Source organism: Aegilops tauschii, chromosome 4 (genome assembly GCF_002575655.3).
Source record: "Aegilops tauschii subsp. strangulata cultivar AL8/78 chromosome 4, Aet v6.0, whole genome shotgun sequence".
In the NCBI taxonomy this organism is placed as follows: Eukaryota; Viridiplantae; Streptophyta; class Magnoliopsida; order Poales; family Poaceae; genus Aegilops; species Aegilops tauschii.
Window position 1 is genome coordinate 521,893,627 of NC_053038.3, and position 20,293 is coordinate 521,913,919.

Consider the following 20,293-nt stretch of genomic DNA (forward strand, 5'->3'; position numbering starts at 1 on the left):
AGAAGCTTTGCAGCTTTGCTGCCATGAAAGTGGTACTCCCTCCGTTTCTCTTTATTCCGTGTATTAAATTTGTGTTGATGAAGTCAAATTTTGCAAGGTTTGATCAAATTTAGATTTAAAAATATCGATATTCACAATATATACATAGCCAAAGGCCCAAGCGACCATAGTAAGGCATATGCTCTCACCCTTAAAGAGGTGTTTGATTGTCTTATCATGACTAGAAAAACAACAGTTTTTACTTTCAGGCCAGTTGGGACGTGTGAGGTTGTCTTTGGTTAGCACAACTCCTATATGAAAATACCACATGAAGATTTTAAAATTTGAGAGGAATCTTCGTCTTCCAAATGTTTTTGCTATTACTCACCGGTACCTCAAAATGTGTGAATGCACGGTAATAACACCCTATAGCATTTTGACAAATGCACCGCTAAATAAATCAGTATACAATGTCTCGCTAATAGCACGCTATAGTGCGATATAGCACGGTAATTGCATATTTTGAGGGTCTCGCTATTTTTTCATGGGTTGCAACTTCCTCCATTCATAGTTGGAACTCTCTCTTCATGATGCGCTCCCATTCAAGGCTTGTGGTGGGATATGGCTCGTTTGGGAGAGAGAGAGAGATGTGTTTGGAGGAAAAAGATGAATGTGTGGAGGAGAATGACACCGTGCAGATGAAGCGGGCACATGCGGTACTTGGGGCTACCAACGCGTGCTTCCTACGCGAGCGACGCATTGACACAGTCTGTATGATCTAAAAACGATGGAACGATCAGAGTAATGCTACACCTACGAACTTCCTAACGTAATCCTTACGTGATTAGACTGCAGGCAAGTTATGATGGAAAGTTAGGTTGTTTAAGTTACGAATCGTTTTCCATCCGAAACACAAAAGGGAAATGTTGCTTGTGCAGTGGAGCCACAGCTAGCGATCATGCAACATTGACGGGTGGATCATGTTGGATGCGCTTCTTGGGCGCGACGGCCTCGATGGCCTCGCCGAGCGGCCAGGCGGCCTCCATGAAGTACTCCCCGTGCTTCACCTTCTCCACCAGCGTGATCTCCCTCGCCGGCGCCAGCCCGAACCCGTAGACGAGCAGCGTGTACTGGTACACCAGGTCCATGCAGATGTAGGGCGTCTCGCGCACCCCGGGATACGCCGCCTTGGCCTCCTCCAGGCTGAGCGGGCAGATCTTCTTGGCCGCCGCCCTGAATGCCCCCGGGCTGGACTTGGCGCTCGGGGCGTCCTTCTTCACCCACCCGACCTGGGTGGCCTTGCCGTAGAAGAAGGAGGCCGCATATAAAGTGGCCTGCCCAGCGCCACCGCCGCCGCCCCACACGCCGCCGAAGGTGCAGTTCTTGCTCGCGCACGGCGCGTCCAGCTTCAGCGCCTTGGCCACCTCCTTCCTGCACTTGGTGTACACCGCCCCTTCCGGCGACGCCGCAGCGTCGTAGACCTCGCCGTTGTAGGTGTAGTTGCCGGTGGATCCGCGCAGCATGCAGGAGCTGAACGGCCCGGACTTGGCCTTGAGGATCTCCACGCGAGCAGCCAAGTTGCCGTAGTACAGGTAGCTGCAAACTTAATTTGTTAGAAAATAGTACTACTTCCTCCTATCCATATTACTCGTCGCTGGTTTAGTATATAAATAATCCGACTCTCTCTGTGAGTTCGAACTTAATTGTCTGGAATTCAATTAATTATTAGTAAACATTTGCTCTTGTTGTGTCTAATTGACTTCATGATTGATGACCTGTGGACGTAGACGTTGTAGTCATTTCCCTTGAGGTACTCCTTGGTGATATAAGGGTCCTTGCCATCAGGCGTCGCCGGAGCGTTCGCTGCGGTGTTTGGAGAGACGGCGTACGCCATTTGGACCGAACCGCCACCAAGATCTATCACGCCTACGGTCTTCGAGTAGTCTCCTCCCAATCTATCCAGCAGATAGTTCAGAGCAACCTGCATACAGAAATGTCGGGTTTGTTAATTATAAATCAAATAAGAAAAATCTCTCAGTTGAGATCAACCACCGTCTAATTATGATACATGCAATTTTTCATATTTTCTAACTTTCAACACATGCAATACAATTTGAAATACTAGATGAATATTTTCTGTGGCATGATGAATATATTTTTTAGAATAATACCTTTTGATATTTGTAAGAAGAAATTTAAAAAAACAGCCGGATCACAGTCAACTGGGATATATAGAAGCTCTCCAAAAAATATAACCAAATGTTATAGAGAAAAGGTTCACAAGATTGGAAGGAAGCGGCGGACTTACCCACATGTAAGACCCTTCTTGCGATCCCTCGAGGACATTGATCCACTTTGGGTTGTACTGGAATTTGCTCTTGGTGTGGACGATATCCCTCACCTGTAATTGTACCAAGGGAGGGTCAAGACCAACGCTCATATATATTTACAGTGCTAATTAGTAAAGTGACAATTACCGCTTGAAGGATCTGCTCCGATGGCTTGTCTCCGATAAGCCTCAGCCCAGCCGTCGCCTGCTTAGTATATCTCATCAGTGTTTAATTACCACAGACAGAGTAAAGAAAGAGTTAAAAGAGTAAATTCTAATTTTTCAATTAAACTTGTATATAGAACTATAGATTACCCCTAGTTTAAGGGGAGTTCTGTTCATCTGCCACCAAGGCACAACGCTGTTTGCCTTGTCGAGCAGTGGTATCATGGACTTTGCAGCCTCCTTCGGCCGTCCGGAGAAGGAGCTCAGCCCGGGGGACACCTGAACCACGAACACAACCAACATTGCATTTCGTGCTTGAGCTTAGCGATGTAATTGTGAGTTTTGCTTTTGCATATGTGCTACAGGCATACATACCTTGGCGAAGACCTCGATGTCGTCGCCGATCTCAAGGAGGTCCATCTTGTTGTCAAACTTGAAGACGTGCACGCGTGTGCCTGTGCTGCCGGCATCGAAGATCACGGCGTACTTGCCCACCCCCGGAAACTGCACGGGCCCCTCCGCCGCGGTACTGCCTTTGCGGACGAGCACCGTGTCGGCAAAGGCCGCGGACGACGAAGCAAGGAGGAGGAACAGGAGAAGCGGCGCGGCGGCGACGACGCGAGCCATTGGAGAGAGAGGGGGAGCTAGCTACTGGTGACTGGCAAGTGCTGACTGGTGAAGTGGTGAGTTCGGCTGCAAGTGACAGTGGGATTTAAAGAGCGCGAGAGGGGATTAGAGTCTGCGATCAGCACCCCAGCTATGCTCTTCTGCACAATCGGGTCCCTGGTAGTAGGTGGCACAGACCCAACACACTAAAAAACAAAGCAGATCGCTGGACGGCCGGCTCGAGATCTCCATGCGCAACACGCTCATCTTTTCTCTGTTTCTTTGATTAGCCTTTGCTTGTCAGACGGCCACGTTGTTTATAACATCAAAAGGTATTAGAAAAGGTGGTCGACACTTCCGATGTGGGTTCATGTGACTCACGTGTGGCAAGACTTGTGTGAAGATAATATCTTAAAAAAGAACTTGTGAAGATAAGGCTACGCCTACGTAGGATTCCACTCACTGATGGGCAATGATATGCGATACAAGCATATAAAATTAGATCCTGGACGCTCACGATCGAATTCCAATTCGACTGAGAAATACTCCAGACCTTTTTATTCCGCGTGTCAATTTTCTCTGAAGTCAAAGTATCTCTAATTTGATCAAATTTATCAGAAAAAGTATCAACATCCACAATACCCCAAAAAAAGGCCGAGGGTTCCTCTGCCTCACGCTGATGCCGCCGCTGGTCCGTCTCGTCTTCGATGGCCATAGGGCCATGGGGGCGCGATCGATTCAGGCCCTTCCTAGTGAAACGAGGAAGGTGGAACCATCTAGAAGATTCGCAAAACCAGTGAGGTAAAAAAAACTGACATATAGGAAAAGAAAGAGTTCAATGGGTTGAGCCCAAGGCGGAACGACGGTATGTGCCAGGTTGCAAGAATACTAGGAACCGGCGCTTATGGCGCTTGTTGAGTATATTGATTATTAGAAAAGATGATATAGGCTAGGATTTGTTCGGACTTGTCTTGTGCTCTAAGTTAATCATTGTATTCCTATATATATGCCCATGAGGCCCAAGCAATACAACAACTATTCCATCAATCCCTCTCTCCCTTCTAACATGGTATCAACCTAATCGATCCAAACCCTAGCCACCGCCCAACGCTTCCGCTCCGCGCCGCCTCCGGGGCGGTCCGCCTCCATGACCGCCGCCGGGGGCCGCGCTGTCCGTACGTACGGTTCATCCACCGGTCGTGTTGACCGGCTGCCCTAGAGAGTCTTTTTCCGATTCGGTTTTTTCTCTTTTTCGCCGGTCGTCTTGATCGGTGTTTCTTTTTGGTTTTCCGATCTAATATCGGTTTGCGTCGCCCGTGTTGGAAATTCGCCCTCAGGATCGATCACATCAAACAAGATGAACACGCGCACACGAAAACTGATAGCCGAGGGTACATCTCATACGCCTAATTCCTCTTTATTGATTTTCTGTTTTTCTCTTTTCCTCACGATAATACAAAAGCCATGGCCTGCCCGTGTATCTTTCCCTAATAATAAAGCACGGATTGACTTTGTCGGGTTCACCGTCACAATACGCTTCTTCTCGTGAATTTACGCTTTCAATTCGAATTTAAAACATATACATGAGGTGGTACTAAATTTCGTCCGTCTGGACCTAGGCGCCGCACGCACAGGGTTGGCCATCGCCCGTGGCATCACCCAGCCTCTTTGGTATGTGATCGATGTCGTCGCCGATCTCAAGGAGGTCCATCTTGTTGTCAAACTTAAAGACATGCACGCGCGTGCCTGTGCTCCCGGCATCGAAGATCACGGTGTACTTGCCCACCCCCGGAAACTGCACGGGCCCCTCCGCCGCGGTACTGCCTTTGCGGCCGAGCACCGTGACGGCAAAGGCCGCGGACGACGAAGCAAGGAGGAGGAACAGGAGAAGCGGCGCGGCGGCGACGACGCGAGCCATTGGAGAGAGAGGGGGAGCTAGCTACTGGTGACTGGCAAGTGCTGACTGGGGAGTACAGCTGTATGTGACAGTGGGATTTAAAGAGCCCGAGATGGGGTCGTGTTTTGGATCAGCTCCCCAGCTATGCACTTGTGCGCAATCGGGTCCCTGGTAGTAGGTGGCACAGATCCAACACACACACATGAAGACAAAGGAGGTCGCTGGACGGCCGGATCGAGATCTCCATGCGCAACATGCTCATGTTTTCTCTGTTCTTTGATTAGCCTTTGCTTGTCAGACGGCCACGTTGTTTATAACACCAAAGGGGGATTTATTTTTTCTCGAAAACGCATAGCATGCATATCATTTTATAATGAGAGTTGGGTTGCTGCTGAGCTTTGGTAGTCGGTCTCATCCGGCGTGTTCAAGGGGTGGCCGAGCCTCACTTGTTTTCCTGAAGTCGGAGCTGCAGAGGAGGTGCTTCCGCGGTGACGATGACACGAGACGGGTGGTCGGTTACGGCGCTGGCTTGGCGCAGGTCCAGCGCTTTCCCCCTGGAATGCTCGTCGCCAGAGTCGGAGCTGCCTGGTCTTCGGCGCATGCGGTGGACTGTTTGGCGTTGTCCGGCGCAGGCCTCGACGCTCGTTTATGGTGAGGGCTTCATCGGTGGTCGTTGATGGTGGAGTCGGAGTTGCCCTGGCGGAGGTGTGATGACGATGACACCGGATTGCTACCTCGACGGCGCTTCTCTCCTCGACGACGTGTGGGCGTTCTTATGTTGGTTGCCAGGTCGCCCTGGCACTACTAGGAAAACGGCTATAGCTAATATGGACATTAATGACGCACCAGAAACAAGTGTGCCATTGCTATGTTTTTACTAATGGCGCACCACATGAGCAGTGCGCCATTGCTATTTTTTTGGTCCATCCCCCCACCAGACATAGCAATGGCGCACCACACCTAGGTGCGCCATGCTATGCTACATAGTAGTGGCGCACCTAGGCGTGGTGCGCCATTGCTATGTCTGCTGGGGGTGTGCCTGCGTGTGTGTGAGGTTAGTAATGGTGCACCAGGGAGGGTGCGTCATTACTAACGTCTCACACACACAAACACCCCCCCTTGATCGCCTTTTAGATTTTTTAAAAAATAAAAGAAAATGATAAAAGATTCAAAAAAATAGATGCCCATGTGTTATGTGTTCTAGTTGTTAGGAAAATTAACAAACATGAATTTTGATTTTTTTTTTGCAAAAGGCCGTCGTGTTTGGCTAAAATGGCTGTAACTTTTGCATACGACCTCCGATGAAAAAGTTTTTTATATGAAAAATCATCTACTCAAAAAGCTACATCCGAATTCAACCGGGGGAACCCTGTTGAAGATTTTTAGAATCCTCAAAAACCTAACAGAAAAAAAGTTACGGGGCTTTCAAGATCTAGAGAGGCAAAAAAAATTAAAAAAAAATCAAACTCAGTAATGGCGCACCTGCCCATGGTGCGCCATTACTATCTTCCCGCCTTCAAAATTCAAACTATATCAAAAAAAAGTTAGTAATGGCGCACCTGCCCAAGGTGCGCCATTACTATCTTCCCGCCTTCAAAATTCAAAATAAATTAAAAAAAAGTAATGGCGCACCTGCCCACGGTGCGCCAGTACTATGCCGTATATATGGCTGGGCAGGGTCCTCTCCTCCTTACCTCTTCATTTTTCTCCTCCACTCCACCTCTTCTCCACTCCATCTCCTCCTCTCCTCCACTCCATCTCCCCTCCTCTCCTCCACCATACTCCCCTCCTCCTCTCCGGCGACCTCCTCCTCCCTCCTCTCCTCCCCTCCCCTCACGGTTTCTCCTCCCTCCTCTCCGGTGAGCTCCTCCTCCCTCCTCTCCGGTGATCTCCTCCTCCCTCCTCTCCGGTGATCTCCTCCTCCCTCCTCTCTGGTGAGCTCCTCCTCCCTCCTCTCCTCCCCTCCCCTCACGGTTTCTCCTCCCTCCTCTCCGGTGAACTCCTCTCCGGCGACCTCCTCCTCCTCTCCGGCGATGTAGGCGAGCTCCTCTCCGGTGACCTCCCTCCTCCTCCCTCCTCTCCTCCTCATGGTCTCTCCTCGGCCCTCCTCTCCGGCGAACTCCTCTCCGGCAAAAGAACGTACAAGATCCAAAAATGAGAACAAAATTTGAAAAAATATCGTGCAAAAAAACGAGCAAAAAAATCGCGATCCAGATCCAAATTCAAAATTCAAAAATAGCAATGGCGCACGGTGGGGGTTAGACGGTGCGCCACTACTATTTTCCCGCCTTCAAAATTCAGAAAAAAATCAAATTTTTTTTTAAAAAAAGTTACCAGTGGCGCACCTATAGCAATAGTAATGGCGCACTACAAGGTGCGCCACTGTTACCTGCAATACTAATGGCGCACCAGAGGTGCGCCATTAGTATTTGTTACTAGTGGCGTGGTAATAGTGGCGCACCTATAGTGCGCCATTAATAGCCAAAATAGGTGCGCCACTAACAGCCTTTTTTCTAGTAGTGTGGGTGTCCTGTGTGGGCATGTTGTAACTGATTTTGCCCGGTTTTCCGTTAATTAACCGGGCAATTCTCTTCTTCTTTATTAATGAAGTGAGGCAAAGCTTTTGCCTCCGTTTCAAAAAAAATTATAAAGAGAGGGAAAGGGCATACGAAGCCCTCCACTGGTGTGGCCATTACATTTTACATGCTACACCTCGACATTTAGTCCACTCCACACCACACTTGTGGTCATACTCATGCAGACGACTACTCACGCGTACTCCACCTACTTAACCTACTGAAGAAACTCTCTACGCTGCCCTTCATGAGCCCTGCATTCCACCATGCTCGTCCTTCACGCTCCACATGTCGCATGGCAGTGGCAAGGGAGGATATCTGGTGCTACGGAGCACCTAAGATCAGGTGCTCTAGGAGCTTTTGAACCGTGAGATCTGAGATCCGAAGGCCGAGGAGAGAGCTCACGCTTTTATTCAAAGAACACCCTCAAAAATTTGGTATTGCAAATCGGATCCAGCGCATCTGTAGATGACCGTTGGATTTCAGATCCAATGGCCGAGAAGCTCTTGGAGCACCTAAACTTAGGTGCTCCCGTAGCACCTGATATTTTCCCGTAGTGGCAATATCCGGAGTAGCACCATCGAAAACCACTGCATGCCGGTGCTTCCACAGCTCCCAAAGACCAAGCAAGATTATTGCCCTAGTGGTCCTGATGCTTAGGCCCTACTTCTCTCTACTTTGGCACCAGAAGGAAAGCACCTTAGTCCCACTAGGCGCCCATGCCAGCACCTCCAGTGCATGGCAGATGTGGGCCCAAACCTCTCTAGAGAACACACAAGTGAGCAGTAGATGATTGCTAGTTTCTTCTTCATGGTTGCAGAATGGGCATGAGTCCTGGTGTGGTAGCCCTCTCCTGGCTAGTCTGTCAGACGTCCAACACCTGTTGCGAAGGGCAAGCCACGAGAACAATCGACACTGCAATGGGCCCTTGATTTCCACGAGAAGTCTGTTGTAGGAGTGATCACGCGGCCCACGAATTTGACCGCGTACGCCAATCTTACTGAGAACGCACCACCCCTCTCCCCCAGGACCATGTAACCTCATCGGGCCGAGCCTCCTGGAGCTCAATGTCGCTGATCCTCGTCCACATCCGTAAGTACTCCCGAATGGTGTCAATTTGCAGGTCTGGTCCGATATCTCTTGCCCACGTATTATCCTCGATGGCCTCGGCCACCGTCCGTGCCCGCCGTAGCCTGGGCAGCACACTGGCATATACCATCGGTGCCAACTCCTGGATTCGATATCCATCAAGCCACCGATCCTTCCAAAAGAGGGTGCTGCGCCCATTACCTAGCTGCATTCTGGTCGCCGCCTTGAATAGTTGCATAGACTCCTTCGACACCGAAATCCTGCCAGCACCTACCTTCCTCGGCTCGTTGTAGCCACGGCCACCTGCCCTGCATGGCCATGTTCATCCACCTCAAGTCTGGAACTCCAAGGCCGCCGGCAGCAGAAAAAGGTATTAGAAAAGGTGGTCGACACTTCCGACGTGGGTTCATGTGACTCACGTGTGGCCACACTTGTGAAGATAAGGCCATGCCCACGTAGGATTCCACACACTGATGGGCAATGATATACGATGCAAGCATAGAAATTTTTTGTTCAAATCCATAATTTTTTTAACTTTTGATTTTTTTCTAAATCCATGAATTAAATAAATTTTAAAAGGTTAATGAATTTGGAAAAATTCATGGATTTAATTTATTTTAATGAATTTTAAAACATTCAAATTTTTAAAAATGTTCAGGAAATAAAAAAAATCATGATTTTAAATAGTTTTGCGGATTTGTAAAATAATGTTAAAAAGAAAAACCATACAAAACTTGTCCGAGAAAAACTAGTAGAAAACCGACCTAGAAAAAACCAGTGGAACCATCTAGAAGGTCACCAAAACCGGTGAGGAAAAAAAAAATAACATACAGGAAAAGAAAGAGTTCGATCGGCCGAGCCCAAGGCGGACTGAGGGTGTGGCAGGTTGTAAGGATACTAGTAACTGGCGCTTAAGACGCTAAATAGGAGTTGGCGGTCATGAAGGTGTAGGCTCAGATCAGAGCTGCAGGCCCATTCTTGTGTACTCCCTGGTTTGATCGACTTTATTGAAGGACATAGAAAAAGTGCTTACATGGTTTGAGAGTTTCGGAATTTATAAAGAAAACTAACATGTCAACGAATTTATAATTCATGATGCTCAGTTAGGGATATAACCGGGTCCCGTTTAAACCGACGTACGATTTAACAGTTCAATTTTTTTTTTCCGGAGAAAATGAACTGTCGGCCTACATAAAAGCATCTAAACGAGAGTTGCGGACGTTGTTTATTTGCCATTTACATCCCTGTGCTCAATTGTTTCCAAGACTACAATTGCCAATATGCTGCTTAAGTGTTATGATAAATTCTGAAAATCCTGGTTGCTTGCCCCCTTGTCCTCTTGGTGTTGGCATCGGCCAGCTGGTACAGTGTTGTGCATATGTCAAGGATTTCCTCTCTGATTCTCAGCCTATCAGCATGGTTCAGTTTTCTTCACAACTCTTTTTTGCTCCTGCCCAGGATTTCCCTGGTGATCGGTTCTTCGATGCAAGTAATGGGAAAGCTTATGCAGGCCAAAATTATTTAGAACATCAGTCAGGGTTACAAAGGCAGGATAAAGTGCCGCCAAGGTCCAGACTTTGCAAAGCCAAGCTTAGTTCAGAGTTCAGTCGAGCTGTCGTCCTCGTGATGAATTTTTCTTCCATGTAAACATATTTGCTCAAGTCACTGTGTGGTATACAAAAGAGTGATGTCAAAGTATATAGAAATATTGCGTCCGTTAATGCAATACAATGTATGCCCACAACAGAGAACAGACACACACCAGACAGACAGACGTCACCTCGTCAGAGCTATGACCAAGTAACAGCGGCCATACAAAATTTGTGTGGGCAAACAGAATCATCAATTCCTATTATGGCATACTGGATGTACAGAATTGCATTGGTAAGTAATTCTGCTGCTAAATGCTCACTTTTTTATTAATGCCTGACATGAATCAACTACAACAATCAGTACTAAAAATACATGGTCACAAGGATACAGAGTCCCAAGATTGACATATGTTTGAAACAATGCGAGGCCTTCTTTTGATTCAGTTGAATCAATTAGGTTGTATCAGAACAGGCTATATAGATATCATAATCGCTCCTTTCAATAAAATAAGTGAGAATACATTTCATTCAATCAATCAAGCAGACAAACAGCTAGCACTATGACCCCAGAACTAGTAACGAAATAACAAGCGCTATTTCTAAGAATGCATTATCTTTATCTTTGTTAAGGGCAGTAGATAACAGAGTACAAGAATCTTTACTGCCAAAGGTAATATACAAAAATCCCGGCACTTTGAATTCATGCAGAACACAGCAGTCTCCCATATACATACATAACCTGTAGCTCCAGTTGAAATGCGGATGCAGGACTGTCGACTTCTGCTGCACTTGTATTTTCACCAAGCAGCATTATATTCATATACATACATATACGCGAGAAGACCCATGCTGCAGAAAAGAGGAGGTTATATGAAGTCGTTAGAAACCATCCAGGGTGAGCATCAAATCGGGGCGTGGACCATTCGATTTCGATTAGATACTTTTTTCTTTTTTTAGTAAATTGGTATTTGCTTCCGCGGTTCCAATTATATTAATACTTTATTTAATTTACTCCCATTTATTACTTCTCGAATTATCTATTTATCAGGACTGATAATACCCCGTTGAGTATGATTAATTTAGAAGATATGCTCCCCTTCTTATTTCCCGTCCTTAGTTTAGGAAAGTGGAAAGTTTTTTCCTTTTAAGTTAGGAATTTTGGGAACAGAACATTTCAATAAAGGAAGTCTTTCACCGGTCAAACAAGACCTAAGACTGAATCTAAAAGAAATTACTAGGTTGAATCTATTTGCATTAAAAAACAATCAAAAAAGGGCGAGCGAAGTAAGTGATCGAAAAACTTTGTTCTTTGTTCGTCCTATCTATAAGAGGAGAGCATATGAAAAATGTAACCCATTCTTTCGTTTTTTTAACTCACTGGCCATCCGCTGGCAGTTTCAGGCTTAATACAGATATAGCAACAAATCTAATAAATGCAACTGTAGTGGTTGGTGTTTTGATTTTTTTGGAAAGCGAGCATGTGCGAGTTGTCTATTTCAAGAATAGATTGGATCTATCCGGCTGCACTTTATAATCTTTTTTAGTATTTTTCGAATAAATAAGAAAAGGGTGCACGATCTCGTTCGAGGTGTCAAATGAACCTGTTACCTTTCTAGAAACCCTGCTGAAGCTACTAACGGTTTCGCTAACATTGGCGTTGCTACTGACAGCTCAGAATCTCATACGGCCACTATGTTGCGGCTCTGCTGGCTCTGCTTGCTCCCCTGGCTCTCTCGGAGTGGCTTTGTCTTCAGTACGCTGCAGAAAAATACAAAGTCAATGCTATGATTAACATAAATTTGTGTTCACATGAATCGTAAGCATTACACAGAAGGAACATGTTTGATCAACAACAAAATTCGGTGCTATGTGTAAATCAATGTACGCAGGTTGATGTGTACAAAGTCAAGGCATTTTGGATGAAAGAATAGTCCTGTAAATCTGAAACAGGTATTGATACAGATTTTCGTTCTTACTTTTAAGAAAGAAATTTTCGTTGCGATTTCTTTCGAAGCTCCTAAACACATATTTTGGTACACATAGGAGTGTTTCCTTCTATTTATTTTAACATCAAAACCACCTTCTTGTTTTCTGATGTTTTCAATAACAAGGATATGTTGGGGAAAAGAAGAATTACTTTACTTCCTAAAAGCATTTTCTGCAAGAAAATCCATCAAGGAAGTACAGAACAGAAAAAGAGAACGTGGTACTATGGATGAGGGAATACGTGATCAGTGCAAAACCAAGTGCAATATGTATATGACAGATAGTATGGCAGGGCACATACCATTTGTCCTATATGAGCAAGCTTGATCTTGTTTTCCTCTGCTTCACACCACATGCTTAATCGATGGCAGTCACGAATTTCCAATTGTTGGAGGTTTGTGAGCTGTTGTATGCTGTGTGGCAAAGTCGTGATGCCAGGGCAACACACAATTTCAAGTTTTGTGAGAGAGGTGAGTTCTCCTAACCATTCTGGCAATGATGTCATACTTCTGCATTCTAACAGTGTTAATGATTGGAGTTGTGTGAGTTGCCTCATCTTACCGGGCAATTCCTCTAGCTTGTTGTAGTTCAGTAATGACAGCTGCTGAAGAGACGTGAGGTATGTGAACCACTCGATCAGTTCTGCATGGTCTGAGTCTCGTATATCCAGTTTCAGTGATTTGAGGGAGTGGAGGGCCTGGATGATCTCTGGTGAGATTGCTAAATCACTGCAACCATAGATATCCAAATCACTATGGGCAGGTAGGTGGTGAAGCAAACTCCACTGTTGCAGAGGCAACTTGCTGCCTGTAACTTCCAGAGTAGTGGATACTGGAGAAGAAGATGAGGAAGCACCGGTGTGTGACACGCTCTCTCCCCATGAGATAAGCACACTATCACTTCTTGTTATACTCCAAGAGGAAGCTCTAGGAAGGTGTGGTTTTATCCTCAACTTGGGGCAATTATATATAATCACTTCCTCAAGCTTAGGGAACATGAGCTCATCCGGACTATCCTCGCCATTCGAGTATGCTATGTTCCATTCTTCCAGGCTTTTCATCGCACCCAGAATAAGCTCTCGGAGATTTGGTAGATGGCCAAGGGGTGGTAGACTGTTACAGTTTGGCAAATTAGACATCTCCACGCGCACAAGATTAGGGAGATAATTTCTGATACTCATTAGCCAGTCCGGAAAGCTCACACTACTATAACCAGATATCTCAAACCTCTGCAGAGTGGTTGGTGGCACTAGCTCCCTCAGCAACTCCATGTCGTCCACGTATCTCTTTGCATCTTCGAGCCACCCTAATCTCAGTTCCCCAATTCTCTGTTTCTTACGCAGATTTATAATGCGTGCCTCTTCCAAGAACCTCACATTTCCAAGCATCCTGATACACAGCTGTTCAGGATTTATATGCTCAAGCAACCCAAGGTTGCTGTTAGATTCAGTAGCATCTGAATATACAAAAAATTCCGGCAACAAGCCAAAAAGGCTTTGCCTATCCATTTTAGCCACACATTCTGGAATCCTAGTAACATGGCGGCACCAATTCAGGACCAACTTGCTGAGGCGGCTAGCACTATCTGGTATACTAAGAGAATATTCACCTTGGGAAGACAAGTCCAGCTGCTTCATATTGGGAAGCATGCAGATATAGTGAATGAAACTCTCAGCTTGATCTGTTGATGAACTGTCAAAGATATGATGCATGGACCCTGATAGATTCAAATAGCAGAGTTCAGTGAGCTTGCGGATGACGTCTGGCAGCCCTCTGAGATTTTTGCATGATGATAAGTCCAAATGTTGGAGTTTGTTAAGGCCACCCAAAGCTTGGGGTATCCCTAAAAGACCATTACAGTTTGACAAATCCAGATATAGCAACTCTCTGAGATTCCCAAATGACAATGGGAGTTCTTGTAGGTGTATACAACGTGATAAGTCAAGATGCATCAGACATTTCATTTCGCCAATCGACTCTGGCAATGCTGAGAGCTCATGACAGCAATGAAGGTTGAGATAATTCAACTTTGAGAGCATACGAAAAAACCTTGGATTCATTCTACCCTGAAATGATGGAGCCCTAAGATACCTCAACTGCTTAAATTGACCAATTGAATCTGGCAACTCATGGGAACAGTCTGTGCTTAAATCTAAGACATGGATGTACTTAGCTGGTGAATCTACATCATGATGGAACTGAATTCTTGTGTAGGTATGGTCCATAATATGCAGCGCCCTTAGCTTTGCAGGTGAAGTCGTGGATGGCTTTAATGGCTTAAAATCTGCGCGAGTCCGCCATGCATAACGGCAGTTCGGGCCCTCCAAGTCAAATTCATCAGCCATGACCGATCTTGCAAGGTCATGCACCAGGTCATGCATAGTGAACCTTGGAACATGTTTTCTTTTGAGAGTTCTATTGTCAGCCTACAAGAATAATATACAATAGTGTAAGACTAACAGTTAAAATTCAATTACTGATGTGAGGTTGAGTTAAGCGAATTACTGACTGGATTTTAATATGTATCTGTAATCCAGAGGTTATAACTGTACCGTGTGTTTCCAGCTGATGTATTGGTTTTTTTTTACTTCTTCTACATCTGTTTCTTTTGTAAGATGACTATTTGTTAAATCTATTGCCATTTTCATCTAGTGCATTTGTGTATTATGAAATAAGGGACAAATAATAAGTAAAATCAAGAACATGAACACTAATTTTTTTCGTATATTTTGTATAATTTTGATAAAATGTTGATTTGCAGTACATTTTAAAATTATTTATATTCTTACCGACACAGTACAGTTACAATAAAGAAAAAATTCAACATAACACTAACATTTGGTTTCTACAATTAAAATATGAAATACAGTGTGTAACAGTTGTATACTGGTTGTAAGGTCCAATGAAAACTGATCGAGGTGCAGCAAATTAATTAGACCGAGTAAGAAATCTTTTCGATCTGTAAGAAATTTGAAACTTGAAAAGTCCCTCAACACAGCAGCTTGCCCAGATTCACCGTCAAGAACACATTTTAGTTAAGAACATATATACTTAATGCAAGGATTTGAGATGAGCAAAATGGCTTGAATGGTTCTGCGGTGAAACTGATTTGACTGCCTCATGCATACAAAACTAAAAAACACCAACTGTTCCTCAGGCAAAAAAATCAATAATAAACAAAATGCTGCACGGGGAAGATGAGTTGCAATTGTGTCGCCGGATTCAGAGCCCAACGAGGCGCTACAAGCACACTGCTAGAGTTGTAGGGCCATCAGCTTCGCACCATTGCAATATTGATCTAATAAGTAAAATAATGTTGTGCAAAGTAATCAAAGAGCAAATGTGAAGATCGGCCTCGACTGCAACATTTGGCCATTGGTGGCTCTCTCCATGCTCTGGAAGATTTTGGACTCTAGGAACGCTCATGTCTTCCGTAACAAGTACCACCGACCCTCCACTACCACTAGGAACATCATCAACGACTTCACACTTTGGACTTTTAGATTGAAAGATCCCTCTGAGAAGGTCGCTGCTATGTCTTGGCAGCTTACCTTTCCTCGCGCGTGAGCCCTCTATTGTAAAACTGGCCCTTGTGGCCCTTTCTAGTAATGTACTCAGCCCCCCCCCCCCCCACACACACACAAAGACTATAATTTTCTAAAGGGGCACGTGCGCTTTTAAACATCAGTTTTCAATATACTGCCTTCAACGGAAGTAGTAAAGTAGTTAAACACATCGATTTTTGTTTTTGAAAACTGAAGTAGTAAAGTAGTTATTCCAACATACTGCATGCAACGGAATCATAGGAAAATATTCTCAACATCTCTAAAAAAAGTTCACTATCAACCAGAGTTTTAGTTCAATATATTAAATAAAAAAAGACAACTAGTACTTGTGTAGGTATGGTGTAACTCACCTTTGAATGTTGAAGAAAAGACATCTCCAGAAGCTTCCTAAAATAATTTTGACCGACATGCCAGGTAGAGAACGCACTAGATGGCTCTATGAATCCAAGAGCAATCCATTGATAAATTAGATCATCTTCAATAATATCATGACCTTTTGGAAAGATTGCACTATAACCAAAGCATAGCTTCAAGCGTGGAGGCATGAAGTTGTAGCTTAACAGCAAGGATGCCAGCACTTCATGTGTATTTGGTGTATCTTTGGAAATAGACAGTTCCCAAATATGATTGGTTCTAACCGAATCCCACATTTCACACGGCATGAATTTCAACATGTGTCCAAGTGATTGAGCAGCTAAAGGCACACCTCCACACTTCTTTGCAATTTCCTTCCCAATCGGCTCCAAACGCTCTTTGTCAGGACAAGCCTCAAAGTTGCATTTTTGCTTAATAATATCCCAGCACATTTCATCGGTGAAGGGAGATAATTCGTATGGAGCAACAGTACCAATTTCCTTTGCAATGTTTTCTTCGCGTGTGGTTACCACAACCATCACCTTGCTCCCCTCACCCTGCTTCAGCATAGCCTTCAATTGTTCTAGTTGAGAAGGATGCTTCTCCCACAGGTCATCCAAAATGATCAGGATCCTCTTACCAGTAAACAACTCTTGAAGACGAGTATGGATACTATGTAAATCAGATATTTGGCTCTGCTGTGACAGCTGCGATATTATAATGTTGCCAATTTTTTTCAAGTCAAATGTCTGGGACACATAGACCCACACCCGATAGTATTCTTTGAACTGGGAATTGTTGAAAACCGATCTTGCCAAGGTGGTCTTTCCAATGCCTCCAAAGCCCCATATGGGAAAGATGGTGGTGCCTTGAGTGCTGTTCTCAGATAAACAAGCCAAGATTTTCAGTTTTTCTTCACTCCTCCCGATGATTTCTGCTTCCTCCGCATTCCCTGCTGTTTCCCGGATATCACGAACTAGCTGCTCCTCGCTGCGAGCTTCTGGCAGAACACGATAATTGTTACGGTCATATGTTATCTTCTGTAGGCGCTTTTGCATCTCCTTCATCTTGTGTGGCATCTTAATCTTCTTCATCGTACTTGCCAACTGCAAGAGATGCAGAGATGCAATGTGAATTGTTAGTAGCATGGAAGGCTTTGAAAGAACAAGCGGTAACTCTTTTATGAAGCCCCGTTGTAATTTAAATAAGTTAGTATATAAGGCTAAACCGACTAGTTATTTTCATTGTTTTTCGGCGGTTACAAAGACCCTTTATACGGAACTAATGCACGTATACTAATAAGACTGTAATAATGAAATAGTAGTAGTACTTTGATGGTTTGTTTCCTACTAGAACTTTTATACAGTGGCAATTCCATTTATTATTTATTTATGCGTGGAGAAGACGTAGCTGTGTCTCTATTCCTGCTTAGCTCTTTGAGGTCATACTCCCTAGCCGCTCAACAAGCAGATATAGCTTTTACATAACATCGACTTAAATATCAACTCCAATGGTGAGACTCAAATCTACTCCAGATCTAATTCATTACCTAAAAAAATCAAGCTTTCTCGGTTCATCTCTTAGGGGAAAAAAAAAACAGCCTTCAGATCCAGATTGATGGCAACCAAATCAACAGAATCTTGCATACCAGGTTGAAGTTGGTGTCAGCTTCAAAATCTTGAAGCATGTCGGAGATGTCGTTCATGGCGTCTTTGAGCCGCTTCAGCCACAGAAGCGCCGAGTTATCGGTGATAGAACGCCTCTCAGCGTCGCTGAGCACGGCCTCCACTGACTCGAGCGTCATCTTCATCTTCTCCAGATCCTTCTTTATGTTCTTATGCAGGTTGATCTCCCCAGCGATGGTAGAACTGATCTGTCCTATCACCACCTTGATGACGGCTGAGGCGAGCATGCCCCCGAGCGCCGCCCCGACGGTCGCCATGGCTCGTGTCTGCCGGGTTGGGGATTTTTCAGTCTACCAAAGCATTGGAAGCAAAAAAATTGAATCAGCAACTGCAGTATCAATCATGACCTGCTTTACAGATATCACTAATTAACTTGCAGTTGCAGATAGCCAGCAGCTAAATTTGCAGGCAGGACTGGAACTGGACAGGCAGAAGTGCAGAGCAACGGAAGCCGTGCGCTTGCAAGGAAGAAGGTAGAGTAAGGGATATGCACCTGTAGACGGCTCTCCACAGATCCGGCCTGGTTGATGTCGGCAGCGGCGGGATCCGGCGAGGTGAGACGAGGTCGATCGGAGGCGGCCGGGTCCAGGCGAGACGACGACTGGGTCGTCGCCCAGGCCGAGAGCGGGGTGGCGGCCCGTGACAGGGTCCGGTCCGGATGGCGAGGGCGTCGAGGTAGCGGCCGGAGGATGGCGAGGGTGCGGCGGCCGCCGGCCGGGAGCAAGTAGAGCAGGCTTCAGAGCGAGCGCGGTGAGGAGACGTCAAAGTCAACAGATGAACCGGATGGAGTACGAGAGCAGCTCTAACCAGCCAGCTATACTTTATGTACGGCCGGCCGGACGGCCGCGCTCGCTCAGGCCTGGCCGGCCGAGGCAAACTGCTCCCCACGTCTCACGCGTTCATGGTGGGCCCCGTGCAACTGCCCATCTTCTTCTCCGTTAGATATCTCTCGACTTATCCGTACCTTTCTTCCACCTCCAACCACATCGAGTCCTACTCTGCTGTGCATCCGGCTGAGTAACACGCTGCAACTGACGAAATCAAAAGCTAGAACCGACGAATAAAAAAATTCGGAAACAAACGGCAGCGGATTTTGCAAAGTGAGATTTGCTGGAAGGAACCAGCAGAGTCGGTGCTACAACCGTGTAGAGAAGATGCTGGAACCGCGGACAGCGGCGGAGCTGCAACGGACTAGAATTTCTGGAATTATCGACGCGAGCTGGAACTAATATCTTTTTTTTCTGCAACCGAACTAGTATTTCTTTTTGGTCTGTCTATATCTCATCTAGATGTGAGATAACATCTAAGATGACATCACAACTGTTTGTGGACCATCCATAGACGTCTTTCCCTATTTCTTGTCCCTTTTGATCGTTTTTATTATTATTATTATTTTTTGTGCGCCTCCCTGTACAGCCCATTAGAACCTTCCCCACCGTGACCCCTTGTGCTTGTTCACGGGCCCTTTGATGGCTGTAAAAGAAGCATGCTAACCTTGTCTGTTGACCTTGTTCTTGTTCACGGGCTGGACCTTGTTGTTACAAAAGAACAGCGAAACAACAGATAAATACACAGACCAAAACCACGCCCGTCGCACTTGCTTCACGTCATGTGAATGGACAAGAGACGGGTGCAAGTCTGACTTGTGTGTATGGGCATGTAATAATGGCATGCATGTGTGCTCGTCAAATTATTATTTTCCATTTTCAAATAAATTAGTATATTTGGGGTAGAAATAGTTATTTTTATAAGAAAATATTTGTGAATTTTGGAAAATGTTCTTGAATTTCAAAATATGTTCACGAATTTTAAAATGCTCATGACTATTAAAAACAAAAATTGGGAAAAAATCTAGAATTTGAAAAAAAAGTGAATTAAAAAATTCATCAATTCTAGAAAAATGTTCATGAATTTTAATTATATTCACAATTGGAAAAAAATATTTGTGATATAAATTATTTTCATGAATTTAAAATATATATGAGAACTTAAAAAATGTTCACAAAATTACGATATGCTCATCAATTTTAAAAATTGTTCATGAATTTAAAAATCTTTACAAATTTAAAACAAGTGTCGAAAGTAGATTTGCAACGTAGACAAGTACACAAAATCTATACAAGTTGTGAGTTGATGGTGGACTTGCAACTGGAATGAAAACAAACGGCTCAGTTGCGAGTCAATGATGGACTTGCAACTGGGATGTAAACACACGCTTGGTTGTGAGTCGGGGGTGAACTTGCAACTGGGACAACAATAAAACTATGAGCCCAGTTACAAGTCGGGGGTGAACTTGCAACTGGGACAACAACAAAACTATGAGCCCAATTACGAGTCAAGGGTTGACATGCAATTCAAACAAGTACGATGCTATGAGCCCAGTTGCGAGTCAAGGGTGGACTTGCAATTGAGATGAAAACAAACAACTCAGTTGCGAATCGAGGGTGTACTTCCGACTGGGATGAAAATA

General features: G+C 45.0%; 2 protein-coding genes across 2 annotated transcripts; both read right to left on the reverse strand.

The window, feature by feature from the left end:
• Nucleotides 1–839: 839 nt before the first annotated feature.
• Nucleotides 840–3,168, reverse strand: LOC109734997 (probable apyrase 3). Its single transcript, XM_020294182.4, has 6 exons — nt 2,849–3,168; nt 2,624–2,752; nt 2,457–2,513; nt 2,288–2,380; nt 1,755–1,960; nt 840–1,575 (listed from the first exon to the last, which is right to left on the reverse strand). Exons 1-6 carry the CDS (start codon nt 3,098–3,100, stop codon nt 936–938), a joined length of 1,377 nt encoding a protein of 458 aa, XP_020149771.1. The 5' UTR covers nt 3,101–3,168; the 3' UTR covers nt 840–935.
• Nucleotides 3,169–10,691: 7,523 nt separating this feature from the next.
• LOC109734996 (putative disease resistance protein At3g14460) lies at nt 10,692–19,024 on the reverse strand. The gene is made up of 6 exons (XM_020294180.4): nt 18,317–19,024; nt 17,787–18,113; nt 16,135–17,244; nt 12,521–14,644; nt 11,842–11,991; nt 10,692–11,082 (listed from the first exon to the last, which is right to left on the reverse strand). The coding sequence occupies exons 2-5, from the start codon at nt 18,078–18,080 to the stop codon at nt 11,905–11,907; spliced, it is 3,615 nt and encodes a 1,204-aa protein (XP_020149769.1). The 5' UTR covers nt 18,081–18,113; nt 18,317–19,024; the 3' UTR covers nt 10,692–11,082; nt 11,842–11,904.
• Between the last annotated feature and the right edge of the window lie 1,269 nt (nt 19,025–20,293).

Bases quoted from the DNA above. Each gene is read 5' to 3' on its own strand.
- LOC109734997 (XM_020294182.4), bottom strand. From the start codon at position 3,100: ATGGCTCGCGTCGTCGCCGCCGCGCCGCTTCTCCTGTTCCTCCTCCTT. The intron at 2,381-2,456 runs GTAATTGTCACT...GTACAATTACAG, and splicing joins CGGAGCAGATCCTTCAAGCG to GTGAGGGATATCGTCCACAC. The intron at 1,961-2,287 runs GTAAGTCCGCCG...TTCTGTATGCAG, and splicing joins AAGAAGGGTCTTACATGTGG to GTTGCTCTGAACTATCTGCT.
- LOC109734996 (XM_020294180.4), bottom strand. From the start codon at position 18,080: ATGGCGACCGTCGGGGCGGCGCTCGGGGGCATGCTCGCCTCAGCCGTC. The intron at 17,245-17,786 runs GTATGCAAGATT...CATCTCTTGCAG, and splicing joins CTGACACCAACTTCAACCTG to TTGGCAAGTACGATGAAGAA. The intron at 11,992-12,520 runs GTATGTGCCCTG...ATTTTTCTGCAG, and splicing joins TTGCTCATATAGGACAAATG to CGTACTGAAGACAAAGCCAC.